Genomic DNA, 17,800 nt, shown 5'->3' on the forward strand with positions numbered 1-17,800 from the left:
AGGCTGAGCCGGGCAGCCAGAGGAAGCTCGCTCTGTCCTCCCTAAACTGCCCAACCCAACTCCTGAAAGGAAGGCACGGCATTCACTCAGTTTCACAGTGAATCACGTCCACCTGGTACCATTCTCCAGGCGGGTAGGCCTCACCCTCCCGGGACAGCCGGTTACCTACGTCAGGGACTGTTACTGGCAGCACTAACTCCCTCTGCCAGTCTCACATTGCACATCCATTCTCATCAGCTTGTGACTCTATCAATATCTTCCTGTTCCAAAGGCAGGGACATATCTAAGGACTAAATTATAGTCTTAGAACTCCAGGCCCTGCTGTCCTGGAGGGTGGCCCTCCACTCCTTAGTCAAAGAAAGTGAAATGACCAGGCCCGGGGTGTGGTCTCCAGGCCAGAAGCTGAGCCGGCAGCTATGCGGTGGGGGAAGGCTGTGTGTGAGCCCTTTAGAATGAACTTATGCTTTGTTTCAGATAAGCCATGAATCAGATACATATCCTAAAGCAGTAGAAAACAGAGTGACTGCCAGATGTATGGGTCTAGAGCTCTAGACTAGGTATATGTCACACATGACTGGGTCTTAGCACACAGTAACTTCTCAAAACTACTGTTGAATGACAGTGAGATCCAGGATTGAGAGGCATACGCATGAGCAGTGGATGAGCACTCGCAGAAAAACACGTGGCAGTGGAAGGGCCTAGCAGTGGTTCTCAACCTTCCTCATGCCTCGACCCTTTAATACAGTTCCTCATGTTGTGGTGACCCCCAACCATAAAATTATTTTCGTTGCTACTTCATAACTGTAATTTTACTACTGTAAACAATATGTAATTATATATGTGTTTTCCGATGGTCTGAGGTGACCCCTGTGAAAGGGTCGTTCGACCCCCAAAGAGGTCGCAACCCACAGGTTGAGAACCGCTGGCTTAGAGGGTGGGACCAGGGGCAGCTCAAAAGGACAAGGAGAGTGAACAAAGGCCACGGAGGGGCTGAGAAGAGGCAGAGAGAGGAGATGAGGGAGAACTAGGGGAAAATCCTGTCCTGAAAGCCCAGGGGAGACCGCCCCATGGAGCAGGAGCAGCATGCGGTCACTGTGGCGGGCGCTACCAAGAACTCGGCAGGCGGAGCTGGGAAGCGCACAGAGTCGGCCCCTGGAAGACCAGGGGTTGGAGTTTCAGAAGTGGCGAAGCAAGCAGAAAGAGAGCAAACAACGTGTGCAGAAAGTTTGTGATGGAGAAAAACATGTTTATAAAGAAAAAGGGGAGGTAGCCTAAGGAGAAGTCTGTTTGAGAATGGGAGAGAATCGGCCAAGGCTGTAGGCCACAGAAGCAAACCAGTGACAAACGAGAGAGAAGTGTGGGAAAGAGCAAGGCTCCGGGAGTGGGGAGTGGGGTCCGGAGGGGGTTGAGGGGGTTGAGGTCAGGGCAGCTGAGCCAGGAAGGAGCCCTGAACAGAACAACAAAGCAAGATGCGGTTGACATGGACACACTTAGAAGCGGAGAGAGCAAACTGAAAGTACCCGCTGCTTCCTCTGTGCAAGTCCATGTAGAATGAGAGACTGGAGGATGGTGATGAAGGTTTAGCACAGCTGCCACGGGCGGGGGAGAGAAGGCAGACTGGGAAGAGAGAAGGGAACAGCAATGGCCATGAGAGCCAGCTTCCACTATTAACCGACAGCTTCTCCACTTGGTGGGGGGTTTGGTGGGGATCTTAGATCACTGGGAACGCAGTGAAGGTGATCAGAGTGTAACCAGGAGCAACCGACTGGAGCACCCTGCAGCCCTCTTCGTCTAAAGAAGTCTGTGCACCCCCCGTGACCCAGCAATTCCACATCCGGGTTTATCTCTCCAGGTTCAAAAGGAGACATATATGAGGATGCCCACAGTTGTTTGTGGCCAGAGAGAGTTGGAAGCCTTCCGGGCATCCATCCCGGGGAAGTAGAGAGGTGAAGGGGGGGGGGGCTGCCATGGGATCGATGCAGCAAGTGGGAGCCATGGGTTAATGTACACATGCTAACAAGGGGAGCCCTAAGAACCCACAATTTGTGTAAAATATAAATATATGCATGCAAAAATAGTCAAACGAAAAGATACCTTTTAGTGTGCTTTAACCATAAGAACAGTTACCCTTTGGGGGAGCAGAATAGGACCAAGACTCGAGGACATGAATGAATAAATAAATGAATGAATAAAATAATGAGTGTTGGGGGAAGCAAGTGAAGCTAGTGAAGTCTGACAGCCGTCTCCCTCCAAAAAAGGACATAGGCCCGGCCGCACGAGTTTTGGCACCTGCATCCAGGGGTCCCCATCCTCCTCCACGCCGTGGGCCATGGATTTTCAGCAGAGTCAGTGGCCGTGTTGAAGCAGGGTACCTTGTTTGTCTGAAGATAAGCATGTCAAGCTAGACGACAGCTGCTTTATCCAATAACAACTTCCAAAGAGCCCTTAGCTGTGTCCCTGCCTAAGATGTCATAGCTCCCACCAGGTCCTCATTCCCCTGGCTCCATAACCAAGTGACCACGGGGCTTGTAAAAGCAACCAAGGCCTTAGCCTGCCTCCCCTCCTATTCTCACTCATATAGAGCCCCAACATCCATTTGCTTAAAGGCTCTAGCAGGCCACCAGGCTTGAAAGCCACTGCCTAGACAGTGTCCAGAGACCCTGAGAGCCGGAGCCTCTGAGGTGGATCCCAGCACCTCCACAGGCTACACCAGTTCCAAGTGCTTCTCTTGCACACTCAAGCTTAAGAACCACTGGCTGGGGAAGAACATGCTACTTCATCCTTCTGATTCTAGAATTGGCATGTTTCCTGGTCCTGGTGTGTACCCTTGAGTGGAGGTCTGTGTCCAGCAGGAGGAGGGCTGGTGTGGGGGCAGCAGAGATAAGGATGTGGTGGTCTTTGGAAGCCTAATTCAGGGCTCACTAACCTCCGGCACAGTAGAGTTCTGACGACCCGGTGACAAATGTGCTTTGGATTGAAACACATCTAAGTGACGCAGGATGGGCTGGTAATGCTGGTGGTCCCATCTTCCCCGAGGCCATCGGGCAAGGGAATCAGTGAAACTCACACAAAGCTTCCCTCTGAAAAGAGGTTTTCCCAGCAGTAAATCAGTCTTTTCAAGTCAAATGAAAAGTTGGGAAACCTGCCCACATTTTTTTAATGTCACATCTGCTTAACGTTACTGTAATAACAATCATTAAAGGAGTATTTGGTACTGGGGAGTTTAACCTCGAACCTACCCCTTTCTCAGGATGGGAGCTTTTGTTTGCCTTATGGAGCCTATTCAATTGTTAGATATGACGTGCTCAGAACTCCTTAAGGCAGGGGACTAAGAGAAAATGTTTGTGCATGAAAACACAGAGCTTGAACAGACATCAAACTAAGGCCCACAGGTGCTAAAAGGGGTGACCTCCATGCCACCCTCACTTTAGGAACTGGTTCACGGGACCCTGGTCCCCTCCATTCCACACGATGCTCCCATTCCCTCTAGTGGCAGGAGCATCGCGTAGAACGTTTCTGGGAGGACGGGCAAGTCCCTGCAACACAGACGTGCACCAGCTTGCTCAGGATGCTATTAAATCAGTTTCCTGACTCGACCAACTGCCTAGTCTCTCCTTTCTAATAGTCCTCAGCAGCCAGGGCCTAGTGGCCCGGCTTGCCTGTTTACATCTCATATCAAGTAACTGTACCTCAAGGTTCTGGCGTTGTGACACCATGTGGGCCAAGTCCACTAAAGAGGGACTCAGGACGAATAGCCCCCACACCGTGCCTTGGGCCAGCTCGGCCTCTCTAGCCCATGGGAATTCATTCTAAGCCCAAATATAGGGATCCCTTGTGATTCCCTCAGTTCCCAAGAGTGTACGAGTTGCTCTAGAGTTGCAGGAGGGGACGATCGATGGCACGCACATCTGTGTTACTTGGTAGAAGGGTTCTCTTCCCCTTCTTACCTGCACCCTTTGCTGCCTTCACAGGGGGTTTCTAGCCTCTCCCAGCTCTGGCCTCCGTCTGGGGAAAGCCTCCCTGGGACAAGAGAAACAAGACGTCGCCACGTTAGTAGGAGGTTTGCCCTCGCTAAATCAGAGCATGTGAGCCCATTCTTAGGCCGATTTTTAAAGACAATTGCAATTGAAAAGGACTGCATTTCAGGCGTGACTCATTCATCTTCACAGTGTAGGATGTGAGGAGAGGCTGGAACCCATGCCGACAAGCACTAGTGCCCAAGCACCACGCAGCCAACTCTTCTGTGGCAGATCTTTCATACAAACGGACTCCCTCACTCACAGAGCACCAGCGAGCAGCAAAAGAAGAAATAAACGAGGAGATTAACTGCATGCACCAGGAAAGAAGTCCTTGCTACTGTGAACTAATCCAAGAAAAGCGCCCCTTTACTCAGCTGGATCCTTCAGACACAGAACCTAAACACAACAAATCTCATGGCATCATCTGGAAATAGCATCCATGACACACAGGAGTTCCCTGGTTCCCATTAGACTTCATGTTTAACTTTATTATTTTTCCACTTGCGTTTTATATTTACACCTGTCTCCTGAACTAGAATTATAAACTCTGAGAGCAAAGAGCAGATTAGGCTCTTCTCAACCTCCCTGCAGTTTTTAAGACAGTGTTGGCCTCAAAAATGATACTCAGAAGCACTCTTTTGCCCAGGAATGACAATTTGAAATTGACTCTGGGAGACCTTGGCAGTCCAGAAAACTGCTGGGCCATGCTGTGTCTCTCTAGAAGTAGGAGAATACAGCAACAGGCTTCTGAGAGCCAGGGTCGGGACTTCTTAACGGTAGACAAGAGAAGGCAGCCGTCCTGAGGCAGAAATGACATGAAAGAGGAAAATAATATTAGTATTTAAAAAGTGTGAGGGAAATGAAAGATGCATCTTCATTGCAATATAGCAGAGGCAGCTGAGGTACCGTGTCAGAGACAAGTCTACAGAGAAGGCAGTGGCATAGATACCGGCCCAGTCTTCTCTCTTCCTCTCTCAAGGGGAAGAAATTAAATATTCACTCTACAAATAATCAATCTATTAAGTTCATCACTCTAGACAAAAAGACCGGGAAAAATGTCCTAGGAGCCCCTTGCCTTCCAATGACATATTTGCCCCACGGACCTAAAGAAACTGCCCCAGCTGACATGACAGGAGACATGACCACAGAGGCCTGTAGAGGCTGAGTGGCCTTGAACACTGGCTCCTCTGTGGTGACAGCCACCGAGTGAGTGAGTCAGCCTGACCCAGAGGCCGGGACTGCCCCCTCTCTCCATGAGATGTGAACACTGACCAAAGTCCACCCACATCTCGAGAGAGTCACCGTGAGAACGAGAATATGACGTCAATATGCAAGTATATAAACAGCACCGTGCTGACACTTGTAACCACATCTTCATGGACACTTGAGCCTTGGCCTCACTTTATGAGGTTATTATCTGCATTCCAAGTGATTGGGACTCTCACCTTCCTGGAATACATGACAAATTTGTGGATTGGATTATGAACCAAGAATGGAAATTGCTGTCAGATTCTGATATGGACTGGGATCAAATTGAGCAACCACAGCTAATGATTGCAGGTGAAATTCAGCAGGAATTTGTTAATGAATGGAAGACAACTGTCACATCTGAACCGCTCTATTTGGTACAATTTGAAAAAGGAACTAAATTTTTTCATCTACATACGCTAATTGAAATGAAGGGCATGAAGAGTATTGTTGTTGGGTGCTACCTGAGTCAAATTCACCGTAAGTTGATAAAACAGATTTATCAGACAATTGAGCCTCAAATTCCAGACTGGATGTCAATTACTAAGCCCAAATTTAATGAAGCTAATCAGATTTGAGACAACAGTACATTCCCACGTATCTTCTTCCAAAGACCCAGTCAGAGCTTCAAATGGGCATGGACTACTGTCGAAGAGTATAAAGGTGCTGTTCTTAATTTGCAGGAACACAAACGACTAACTGTCCTCCAGATCATCAACAATCAAGTCAAGTCTTCAGATTCTCAACAAACCGACCCAGACAAAGCTGAATCTGATCCCTTCTACAGGAGCAAAGCAACATCAAAATATATGGGACTTGTTCAGTGTCTGGTTCAGTATCACCTCAGAAAAACAATGGATACAAGAGAGCCAGGAATCTTATCTGAGCTACAATGCAACTGGAATATCCAGGAGCCAGATTAAATCTGCTTTGGAGAATGCATGTAAGATCAGAAGTCTGACAAACAACCAGTGATTATTTGGCCGGTAATGAACTGCCAAATGACATTAAGACCAATCGGATATACAAAATATTTGAACTAAATGGATACAATCCTGCATATGCTGGAAGGGTGCTGTATGGCTGGTGTCAAAAAAAGTTTGGAAAAAGAAACACTATCTGGGTGTTTGGTCCTAATGCAACTACCGGAAAGACAAACATTGCAGAAGCCATCTCGCATGCTGTTCTGTTTTATGGATGTGTTAATTGGACCAATGAAAACTTTCCATTCAATGATTACATCAACAAGATGATCATCTGGTGGGAAGAAGGAAAAATGACTGCCAAGGTTGTCAGTCTGCAAAGGCCATTCTCGATGGAAGTCTTGTTTGTATTGACCAAAAGTGGGAGTCCTCTCAACAGACTGATCTGACACCAGCGACTGTGACTTCAAATACTAACATGTGTGTTGTCATGGATGGAAATTCAATAACATTTGAACATCAACAGCCATTGGGAGATCAAATATTCAAATTTGAACTTGCCTGCCAACTCGATCATGACTTTAGGAAGATCACAAAAACAGAGATCAAAGAGTTCTTTGCCTGGGCAAAGGCCAGTGAGTGTGATGTTACCCGGGAGTTTAATGTTAAAAGGGTGGAGGCTAAGAAAAGATCCGCCCCTTCTACGGAGAATATAAGCCTGTCAAAACGCGTTCAAACTTCATTTGAGATTGAGATGTCAAGGGAGCCAGAAGTGTTGGATTTCTCCTCTCGGTATGTTTCTAAATGTTCTCAACATTTGAATTTGACGCAAATGATGTTTCCATGTAAAAACTGGGAAAGGATGAATCAAAAATCGGATATTTGTTTCACTCATGGTGTATCAGATTGTGAACAGTGTTTTCCAAAAGTTATATCAGATTCTGGATTGATTCACAAACTACATACAAAACTTAGCCAGATTCATAAATTGCAGTGGGATACCCCATTTGCTAGCACTGCATGTGATGAGTTTAATGTTGACTTTGATGATTGCAATGAAATGAGTCAAGTAGTCATGTCTCTTGTTGCTCATCCTCCAGCTTGGTTGGAAAAGGCTGGCTGTGCACTTGCTGAGTTTTTTCATCTTGAGGCAAGACCTCCAAAGCCAAAAGCTAATCAACAAAAACAAGACAACACCAGAGGGCCTGTTGTTCCTGGATACAAATATTTTGGATCACTTAATGGTCTAGGTAAAGGACAGCTAGTTAACAGAGCAGACACGGTTGCCAAAGAGCACGACAAGGCATATAATCAACTCCTTAACAGCGGTGATTATCCACATCTAACATACAACCACGCAGACCCTGAGTTTCAGAAGACACTCGCAGATGACAACATCGCTAGGTGGAAACCTTGGAAAAAGTTGTTTTCCAGGCCAAAAAACGGGTTCCCGAACCCTGTGCTCTGGTAGAAAAGCCAGTCAAGATGGCACCAGTGAAAACACTGACTAAAGGATGCAAAAGACCAAGACTTTAGATCCAGTCTCTGCCACTGTTAGACGAAGACTTTTATCAATGGAGCAGACAGCTAAAACTCCAGGATCAGAACTTAATCTCAGCAAACAAGTACTAGTGGAGGATCAGTAGTGTCCTCAAATTTTGGATCTAGTACAATGGCTGCAGGTGGTGGCAGCCCAATGGGCCACAATATGCAGGGTTCCGATGGAGTGGGCACTTCCTCGGGAAATTGGCATTGCGATTCCACACGGGTGGGTGTCAGAATCATCACAAAATCTACCGGTACCTGGGTTCTGCCAACCTACAACAACCACCTGTACAAGAAAATCAACAACTCTGGAGCAACTGGAAACAATGACAACCAGTACTACGGATTCAGCATCCTGTGGGGATACTTGGACTTCAGTCGGTTCCATGGCCACTTTTCCCTTCAAGACTGGCAACATCTCATCAATAGCAACTGGGGACCAAAAAGGCTTGGCTTGAAGCTTTTCAACAGTCAAGTCAAAGAAGTCATAACACACGACAACACATCACTAATAATCTCACAAGCACAATCCAGGTGTTGGCGGACTCAGACTTTCAGCTACGGTATGCAGCGGGGAATGCACACGAAGGAACGCTGCCTCCGTTTCCAGCAGGTGTATTCATGGCTCCACAGCATGGACATCTAACTCTCAACAACAGAGACAATGCAGCCGGCAGGTCTGCATGTTGTCTGAACTCGCACCAGTAGCAGGTGCTCCGCTTTGTCCAAAAATCCTAACTCCAGTGTGAGGACATGTTGCTTCGTCTCCAATACGAGAAGCCATTGCAATGCCTGGTTGCATTCTGGGTGCTCTTAAGTTGACAAGCACTTTGTTTGCAGATGTCCATCCAACTGACGCGCTGTTGTTGGCAGCTGTTTCATGCACGACCTGTTGTCGCATGCAAGGACCAAGTGCGATATTGTGATGTTAGGTCGCCTTTGTTGCATTTTTAAAAACCAACTTGCTTACGCTGTTTTGAGCATTTGCAGCGAGTGCCCATGGATATTGATCTATTAGAGGATTCATCGATCTGTCAATGCTCTGGTTGTGCACACATGAGCAGTAGAATGGCACGTCTCCGAGTGAATAGCTGACATCACATTCAGCTATTCATTCGGAAACGTAAGCAAGTTGGTTTTTAAACATGCAACAAAGGCGACCTAACATCACAATATCGCACTTGGCCGCCTGGTCCTTGCATGCGACGGAAGGTCGTGCATGAAACAGCTGCCAACAACAGGACGTCAGTTGGATGGACATCTGCAAACAAAGTGCTTGTCAACTTAAGAGCACCCAGAATGCAACCAGGCATTGCAACGGCTTCTCGTATTGGAGACGAAGTAACATGTCCTCACACTGGAGTTAGGATTTTTGGACAAAATGGAGCACTTTCTAATGGTGGGAGTTCAGACACATAAAGATGACAATCAAAAGCAAAATAAAACAATTAATCCAGTTGCCTACAAGGAAGGATACAGAATAGCAGACAACGTGCAGCAGACAAGCACAGGACCAACACTGGAAAACGTCAACCACCAGGGAGTCGTTCCGGGAATGGTGTGGCGAGATCATGAAGTACACTTCCTTCCAGGGACTGATTTGGTCTAAAAGTCCTCACACAGATGGACATTTTCACCCCTCGCCGCTGACGGGTGGATTTGGACTGAAACATCCCCGTCTCAAATTCTAAAGAAAAATACTCTGGTTCCTGCAAATCCTCCAACAACGTTCACCACCAGCAAGACCAACCCGTGCATCTCTCAGTATTCCACAGGACAAGTGACGGTTGAAATCGAATGGGAGCTTCAAAAAGAGTCGTCCACGAGATGGAGTCCAGGAGTGCAGCACACAGCAAACTTCGGCGCCGAGGCTACACTTTCATTTGGCCCAGGCAGCAACGGAGTGTGTCCAGAATCCGGGGTGATTGGCACTCATTACCTCACCTGCCCGCTCTAACCCAACAATGTTGCATATCATCAATAAACTGTGTATTTGTAATTAGACTTTGGTGCATGAGTGCTTCTTATCAATAAATAGCATGTTAATCATCAACCAATAGACATCAGAGACACACAGAGACCTGTCAGTGTTCACCTCTCACGGAAAGAGTGGGCAGTCCCGGCCTCTCCAGGAAACTGTCTGTGGTTCTCATTGTCCTGGATCAGAGCCAGGTGTGGCCTCCTCAGCTGCTATCACCTTGGGGCCACACCTCCCCCATGGGCCACGCCTCCTCAGCAGTGAGCAGCAGCTGGGGGGTATCTATTGTCTGGGTGCACATGCCCTGGGGAAAGTCAGCACACACCTTGGTCACAGGTTGGCTCCCTGAGCACGTTACTAATGGGAACGTGTGTCTGTTAGAAGGTCAGCAGTGGAAGGCTCCTCCTAGCACAGTCTGGATGAGCAGAATTTAGCTCAGGGCAGGAGGAAGGGGATGAGCTGGGGGTGTGAAGGGGCAGGGCGGGCCAGGAAGAACAAGGATGTGGCAGACTGGGGTCACCCTCTTCTCAGCTCTTCAGTTTGCCTCCTTTCCTTTCTCATCTCCCCATCTCCCTCACACTCTCCCTCTTCTCCCCCAGGGCTGGGCTTCCTTAAGGAAGAGTTTGTCTTGACAACCAGGGATCAGGAACACACGTGGGCGGGGTGGCCTGGAGCGGTGACAGCTGCGGAGTAAAGGGAAACATGAGGACAGACAGCCCTCAGCCCACACCTCTGCAGTGGGCAAACCCTTCTGAGCCTGGCGCTGGGCTGCAGAGAGGAAGGTGAGACTGCCCAAGGCGCCCCCACCCGACACCGTGTCTGCCAGTCCTGGGCGGCTCTTTGGAGAGCGTGGACCACTGCACTAAATGCCCCCCTTCGCTGTGCCCCCTGGACAGTCTGGACACTGCCAAGGTCATGGTGGGGTGTGGGGGGAGGCCTCACCCAGGCCTGTCAGGCTTCTGTGAACAGTGCCACGGTGGTGGCCTGTTCTCCCTGCAGCCTCCTCCTTTTGTATCTCCACCTGCTGTCCTCCAGCGCTGACATGAATTCCAGCAGCTCCTCAGCCTTCTCTTGCATTTTCATTGTTCTAACGCTTCCAGCCTCCACAGAACTGGCAGGAAGAGGAATCTTCCATTGAGCAACAAAGGACTGTCAAATCCGATGAAAGCCTAGATACTGGACATGGACAGGGTGGCCATGGAACAGTCCTAGTCCCCCCACCTGGCAGAAACTAAAGCATGAAGACAGTCCTCACCTCTGAATGGCCTGGACCAAACCCGAGACAATGCTGCCCAGCAGACAGCCAGTGCGAGCCCGCGGAGCCCAGCACAGTGACCTACATGCCACGTGAATGTTTGCTGAACCAAATCCAATCTGAATGGTATCAGAAGGAACTGCACTCCTCTTCAGGAGGCGATAGGCCCTCGCTCAAGAGAGGACGTGCATTGTCTATGATGAGCCTGAGTACCCTCAGTGAGGGAACCGGGGTGGAGTCCCAGAAACCTAACATGAAGGGAAAATTGTGTCCCCTTCCCCGGAAATTCCCCTGTCTGCAGTCGCAGGCCAAGGAGACAGATTCGGAAAATAGCAGTGTCATAATTCACACGTCTTTTCATCAAGCACAGAGCACTCTGGCCTTTGCTTGCATTGTTCCCCTGCCTGAAGTGCTCTCCTCACCCCACTTCCTCTAACAAAAAACCTTGCAACTAAGCAGCTATGTGTGAAATAATGTGGGTCTTACTGGGATCCAGAAAGATTTGAGAGATGGGGAGAAAGGAGATGATTAAAATCAAACTGGCTGAGCCCTAACCGGTTTGGCTCAGTGGATAGAGTGTCGGTCTGCAGACTAAAAATCAAACTGGCCAAATGTTAACAATTAATGTCATGTGTTGGTGGGTATGTGAGGGTTCATGCTGTTATTCTATTTTCTGCCTATTTGGAAATTTCCATAATAAAAAGTTTCTTAAAGCTCCTATGCCCCCATTAAACCCAGGTCAGTCCTGCCTTGTACATGAGCTTTCCTGATGGACAGGCTCCTCCTTAGTCCTCTAAGGGCAGGGCCAGTGTTGCCCACAGTAGCACAAGGCTTTCCTGTAGCCATATATAGTAGGTATTTATTTCATAGACTTTCAGTTGCCTCTTAAATTTCATGGCAGAAAGGAGAAGATGGGGAAGCAACTAATATGTCGTAAGGTCCTGGGCTGCAAGTTTCTCACATAGGCCTTATCCTTCCTCCACCACCTCTCCAGCTCTCCCTGGGGGGTCTCATAAGTATTTGTTGGGCGACAGAGGAATCATTAAGCAAACATCAGCACAATCATCTGGTGGACTGGTAGACAGCCATCAAAGACAACGGAGAAGTTTCTAAAGACATGGGGAAAGGCATGCTATAGTGCTAAGTGAAAAAAAATCCAAGCACAGAACCATGTACACAACATGGTCTACACGGTATAAAAAACTGGCTAGAAAAAAGACTGGGGAGATCTCAAAATGTGCTTATTTTTAGGTGGCAGATTATTAGAGATTTTTTTTCTTGTTTTTAAATTTTCAAGATGTGGTTTAGCATCAGATATAACAGGAGTCAGCAAACTTTTTCTGTAAAGGGTCAAATAATAAATATTTTCAGCTCTGCAGGCCATATGGCCTCTGTTCAATCCACTCAATTTGTTATTTTAGCAGGAAAGCAGCCACAGACACTATGTAAATGTGGGTGTGGCCGTGTTCCAATACAGCTTCTTTTACAGAAACAGGTGGCGGGGGGGGGGGGGGGGGGGGCAGGGGGGGAGGCTGGATTTGTCTCATGACCACCCATAGTTTGCTGGCCTCTGATCTATGACTTTACAATCAGAGAAAAAGTTATTTAAGTTACATTAAGTATGTGTTCTTTGTGATGATGAGGTCCTGACACTGTGGAGCATACATAGTACAGAAAACTTACAGTCATGCTTTATTCTGGTCCCCTTACATCATAAACACTAGAAATTCAAAGTCATAAATTAGTGAATATGAGCATGAAAATTCTATGCTGGGTAGAGGAGTAAAAATTCACAACACCAGTGATAAATATAAAATTTATCTCTATTTTAAGCCTAGTATATTTCACTTATTTAGATTTTCTTTTATGTATTTTAATAAAGTATTATAATATTTTAGAGACCTCTGAGAAATCTATTATTTTTAAAACATAATTTAAGATGAAGAGGAAAAAGTTAAATTCTCATTTCTTTTTTTTTTTCCCCCTCCAGATTTTCTGAAGCAAAGTCCCTGGGAGAAAATATAAATGAAGCAAGAAGTAAAATCGGTAAGCAGGCGATCTTCTGTGAGCCTCTCTCACGGACCATTTTTCTGGTGGAAACCAGGTCATGGTGGCCTCCGAAAGCCAGGGCCCGGTTGCAGGAGGGCCCAGCCAACACAGTGCTTAGAGTGCCTTTCCTTGCGAGTCTCTCCTCCTCCCCTCGTCCATCAGGAAAAACAGTTCCTTTTGCCTAAAACTTGAGCTTTTCACCCCCATGCAGGCCTGAGCTCTAGCATCCCAGTGAGAAAGTTGCCCTTTTCCCTGGCGTTTTCCAGCAATAGCTCTGCTGGCCATCACCACAGGATTGCGGTGACAGTGGTATTTTCAGGTGCTGGTAAACACCGTCACACCTCCAAAGCTTACACGTAGCATTTCAGCACCCTCCAATGAGCCAGGGGAAGGATGAGAAGCAACACTGAGCCAGTGTGCCTTCCCAGGATGCAGGCTGCTGAGCAGAGCTCCCCCACTTAGGCGTGCATCTCCGGAAAGGTGAGGTTAAAGCCAGAGGCAAATTCAGCAAGAGGGTGTCACAGACCTTTGTGACAGCCAGAGGAGAATGTGTCTTTCATCCCAAGCTAGAAGACACACGGGGAAGACACACGGAGATCCATCCCCCAGGCGGGGCAGCCTCACAGAGGGGATCCCCGTGGGAGGGAAGGCAGCAGTCACCAACCTGTTCACAGCGGACTCCCCGAGTCCCGTTGTCCCCACCTTCCTCCTTCGGAGGGACAAAAGCCGCTCTGAATGGCCCTTTTGGCTTTTGCTACAGAATATTGAAAATCATGGTAGCCTTGAGTTGTTTCAGTTGAGGAAAGGGAAGGCCTATGTCCTCTTCATTGGCCTGAATGGGAAGGGCTAAGGCTGCCAGGCCCCGTGCCAGGCGGAGAATCGCTAGAGCCTCAGAAATTCTTAACCTCAAGTCCAGGGTCTTGGACGGGGGAAGATGCACTTCATTTTTACTAACCTCTGCCTGCGGTGTAGCACTGCCTCCGTGATGAATGTAGGCAGCAGACCACAGTAGAGCTAGCAGCACCTGCCAGCAGTGGGAATCACAGGCATTTCCATTTCACAGCAGAGTTGGCCGACATGGTAAAATGTCCCTTATACTCATCAGTACTTTCAATTACAATCGGTATTAGACACGGCATTCAATCTGGTTATTTAATGCATTTATACAAAAGCACATAGATATCCCTGTATCAAAAAAAGTTTTAAAATGTTGGTAACCTTTAGTACAGTTAGTTTCTCTTAAAACCCTATTTAAAATTCCTTCCTTGGCCTGGACCCCAAGCCCCTGAAATTGCATGAAAAAAATGGGAGGGTTAGGAGTGTGCATTTGTCTGGAGGTAATAGTTTATCTGATTCTCGAAGGGATCAGCAACCAAAGCAATAAGGAAGCTGATGGGGCAGGAAAGCAGATGCCCGGCCGAGGAGCAGCCAGTCCGGCAGCAGGGCAGCTGACCCACCTGGCTGGTGGCCGGGAGGGCAGGGCAAGGGAGCAGGCCCCCGTGGATCCCAGGACTTGTCAGCATCATGTGACTCAAAGGACCCAATGGTCTGTTTTCAATCCTGGGAGACAGGAGGAAAGACCTTTTATAAATTGCTTCTCCACACAGAGTAGTATAAGGTTTTGCTCTTGAAATGTATCTCTCTAAACCTAAAGAAAACTGTTCCAATAGTAATGTCATAGATTATGACGGAAGGTACCCATGGTATGCCAATGAACTTAGCTTTGTGCTCACAGTACCTTGGGTTGTCACAATTCTAAATTCTCCATCATTTTGGTGCAATAATGTATGTAGATGGATCCCATTTGCCAGGTTCTTGGGATTAAGCACGCCGGGGCTGCCTGCCGCTGCACAGGTTGGGGCGGGGAGACCTCCCACGGAGGACATCTGTGATTGCAAATGTGCCAGCAGAAGCCCTGGGTGAGCAAACCTTTGTTTTCTCTGGAGACTCACCATGTTGAGATTCACTGCTAAGAGAAAGCCGCTGGTGCAGTGGTGCCAATAAAGTCATCATCACTATCACTTCATTTCATGCCAAGAGCCAACTAACACCATCCTCTTACAAATGTGCTCGTGATCCGAGGCGGTCCAGGTGCATGGATCACTGCGACTCAACCCCAGGACTGAACAAGCCCCTCCTGGTGCTGGGCCACAGGGAGCAGCCCATCCTCCCTGCATCTCAGACCCAAGGTGAAGACGAAGAAGGCATAAGGTGGAATTCATACACTTATTTCAAAATTCCAAAGTAACCTTGAGGGAAACTGCTTTCAGGAGATTTGTGATGTTCCTGAGTCATAGATCTTTAATTTCTTCCTTAGGGAGAGATGAAATCAGGTGAGATTAAATTCAGTCCCCAATGAGTGCTTTAGCGACTCCCAGGGTGAGGAGGTGGGAGCCCTCACAATGTGCCATTACATGTGCAAAACAACCACTCAGCTTCGCTCCAGACTGCACCACGTCCCGCCTCTGTGGCACGCACTTGGAAGTGACCTGCGGAGGGGACATGAACGCTGTGTGTGCGCACTGCAGATCAGCCGGCCCACCTGTGTAACGTCAGGTTGCCCCTGTCTTCTCGGGCCCTTTGGCTTTTCTCTGACATTGTGAGCTGGAGCTGCCACTTGCGTTTCGTTCTCAAAAATCCCTGACACGTCCATATAACTTGTTTTTCTTCAAACAAGCTACCCCAAACTAGGTAGGTAAGCTCTTGCCACAAACTCCTTTTCTGGCCCTCTCTGTACATTGTTTAGATCAGTCCTGATGCTGAAACAAGTTTAGATAGGAAACGGAAGAATAAAACAGTCATAGAATATCTGTGTCCGTCGGAGAGTCATTTCCCTTGTGTTTGCTTACCGGCTCCGTACACAGGAGCTTTCCATCCTGTGGGCTGTGTTTTGACCATGTTCATATACACCCTGGTTCCATTTGTCGTATCTCTAAAAATGCCGTCGAGCCCAGGCTGTGGGAAAAGAAGGAGACTGCTTTGGAGGTGGTGGCACAAACCAGGCCATTTTTCACTCACTGGGATTCTGGCATCGGTGTTTCTACATCGGAGTTCTCCCACTGGCAGCATTGTCTTTGGCAATAAAGGACAATGAATGGCTGTTCCCTGGCATGAGGCCCACTCCCGAACCAGTCCAGGAGCCAGCTGCTCTGCAGGCAGGTGAAAGGCTTCGACAGACACCTCTTGGCACGTCTCCATCCTCCATAGACCGTCCAGGCCTAAATGAGAACTGACGTCACAGGATGCTGCACAGAAGGGTTTTCACTAGAGAGCCAATCAACGACCAGTTCCAAAATCACAGGAAATGTCCCAGAAGAAGCTGTCAGTGAGCGGGAAAGGCTAACAAGACATTCTGAACGTTTTCTTTCTCCTGCTCCAAACTCGGAGACGGATCCCAACCCAACCTTGGAAACAATACTCTTTTTAAAAAGGTTTCTCCCATACATTTGGGATTTGGGAAAATCAGATCTGGGTCTCCATTCTCAGAATAAATAGGACTGTTTTTCAGTTGTGTGCATTTCTATACTTTAATATTTCTCTGAGGTTTACTTCTAGACCTGCTGGTGCATGTCAGCTTCTAGTGTCTTCTCCCAGAGCCAGGCAAGACAGCAGCCGGGGCATGTTGCTAGCTTGTGAAGACCTGAATCAAGTGTATTCTTTTGTTACTATTTGTCGCCAGCTCCAAATGACAACCACATCAACAACAGCCTCCATCATTCATTGAGCACTGACTCTGAGCTGTGGCAAGAACGCAACATGCCTTATGGCACATAATCCTCCCAGAGAGAGCCATTGCCTATAAGGGGCATCACCTTATGTCCTATAGTCTGCGAGGCACGATCTTTACAGTTGCAACACCTCAAATCAGGATCCACCCCACTTGGCTATTGCTTCATATTCTGGTTTTAAGTGTTTATATTATAAAAACCTCTTCGATGGAAAAAATGGCGGAGGCTTAGACGGACGTGTTGGTCCTTCGTCCCGGAGCAGATAGGGGCGAGCAGCTGAAACGGGTAACAACCAGCCCGATCAAGCTGGGGAGGTTCAGCTGAGAGACAGTCTGCAGCCAGGAAAGACAGAGAACTCCTGAAAAATGCGGATGGTTAGAGATTGAGGCTGAAACTTCCCCCTGGGCGCCAGCGCAGCGGCGAGACCACGCCATCTTGGGAAGCGGTTACCTACCGGCATCCAGAGATCGGCTACTAACCCAGCGGCTACTAACCCGGAGGCGGCGACTTGCGGGCGGCGCGACTGCGGGAGCCCAGAGGAGGCCTGCGCCCCTCCACGGAGGGGCGGACACTCCTGGGCGGCCAGCAGAGGCACAGCGACCACGCCATCTTGGGAAACAGAGCTGCTTGAGACTAGGATCCTGGCCTCAGCACCACCCAGTCTGATCTCAGACGCATACCAGGACCCTGCAGCCACTGGGGACAGAGACCTGTGACCACAGCTACAGACCTGCAGACACGGAAAGTTCGGAGATCCCTGCTGCAGATCCGTGAGTAGCAGAGCCCATCCCCCCTTCCCCCAGGATCGCGGGCAGTGCCAGAGTAACTAACTGATAGACCTACCCCTTGCCGGGGCCTCAGCGCTGCAGAAACTTTGGCCTGAAAGTGTGCGAGCACCTTAGAACTGATCCTATGCGCACTTCGGGCTTCAGAGCCCTGGGCTGGGAGCAAAAACGCGCACAGCACCAGGAACTAATCCTGTGCGCACTGCTGGCATCAGAGCCCTGGGCTGGGAGCAAAAACGCGCACAGCACCAGGAACTAATCCTGTGCGCA

The 17,800-nt window shown here is 48.5% G+C and overlaps 1 protein-coding gene across 1 annotated transcript in view; it reads left to right on the top strand.

Moving 5' to 3' along the window:
• Positions 1-17,800, top strand: part of KIF6 (kinesin family member 6) — a 404,956-nt gene that overhangs the window by 314,138 nt on the left and 73,018 nt on the right. Inside the window, exon 15 of the mRNA XM_070419405.1 lies at positions 12,959-13,014. Within this exon, the coding sequence (XP_070275506.1) occupies positions 12,959-13,014 (56 nt within the window). The remainder of the gene's footprint in view (positions 1-12,958; positions 13,015-17,800) is intronic.

The sequence above is a fragment of the Myotis yumanensis genome, unplaced genomic scaffold (assembly GCF_028538775.1).
Source record: "Myotis yumanensis isolate MYYU_CA2020_CCGP unplaced genomic scaffold, mMyoYum1.0.hap1 SCAF_6, whole genome shotgun sequence".
Taxonomy (NCBI): Eukaryota; Metazoa; Chordata; class Mammalia; order Chiroptera; family Vespertilionidae; genus Myotis; species Myotis yumanensis.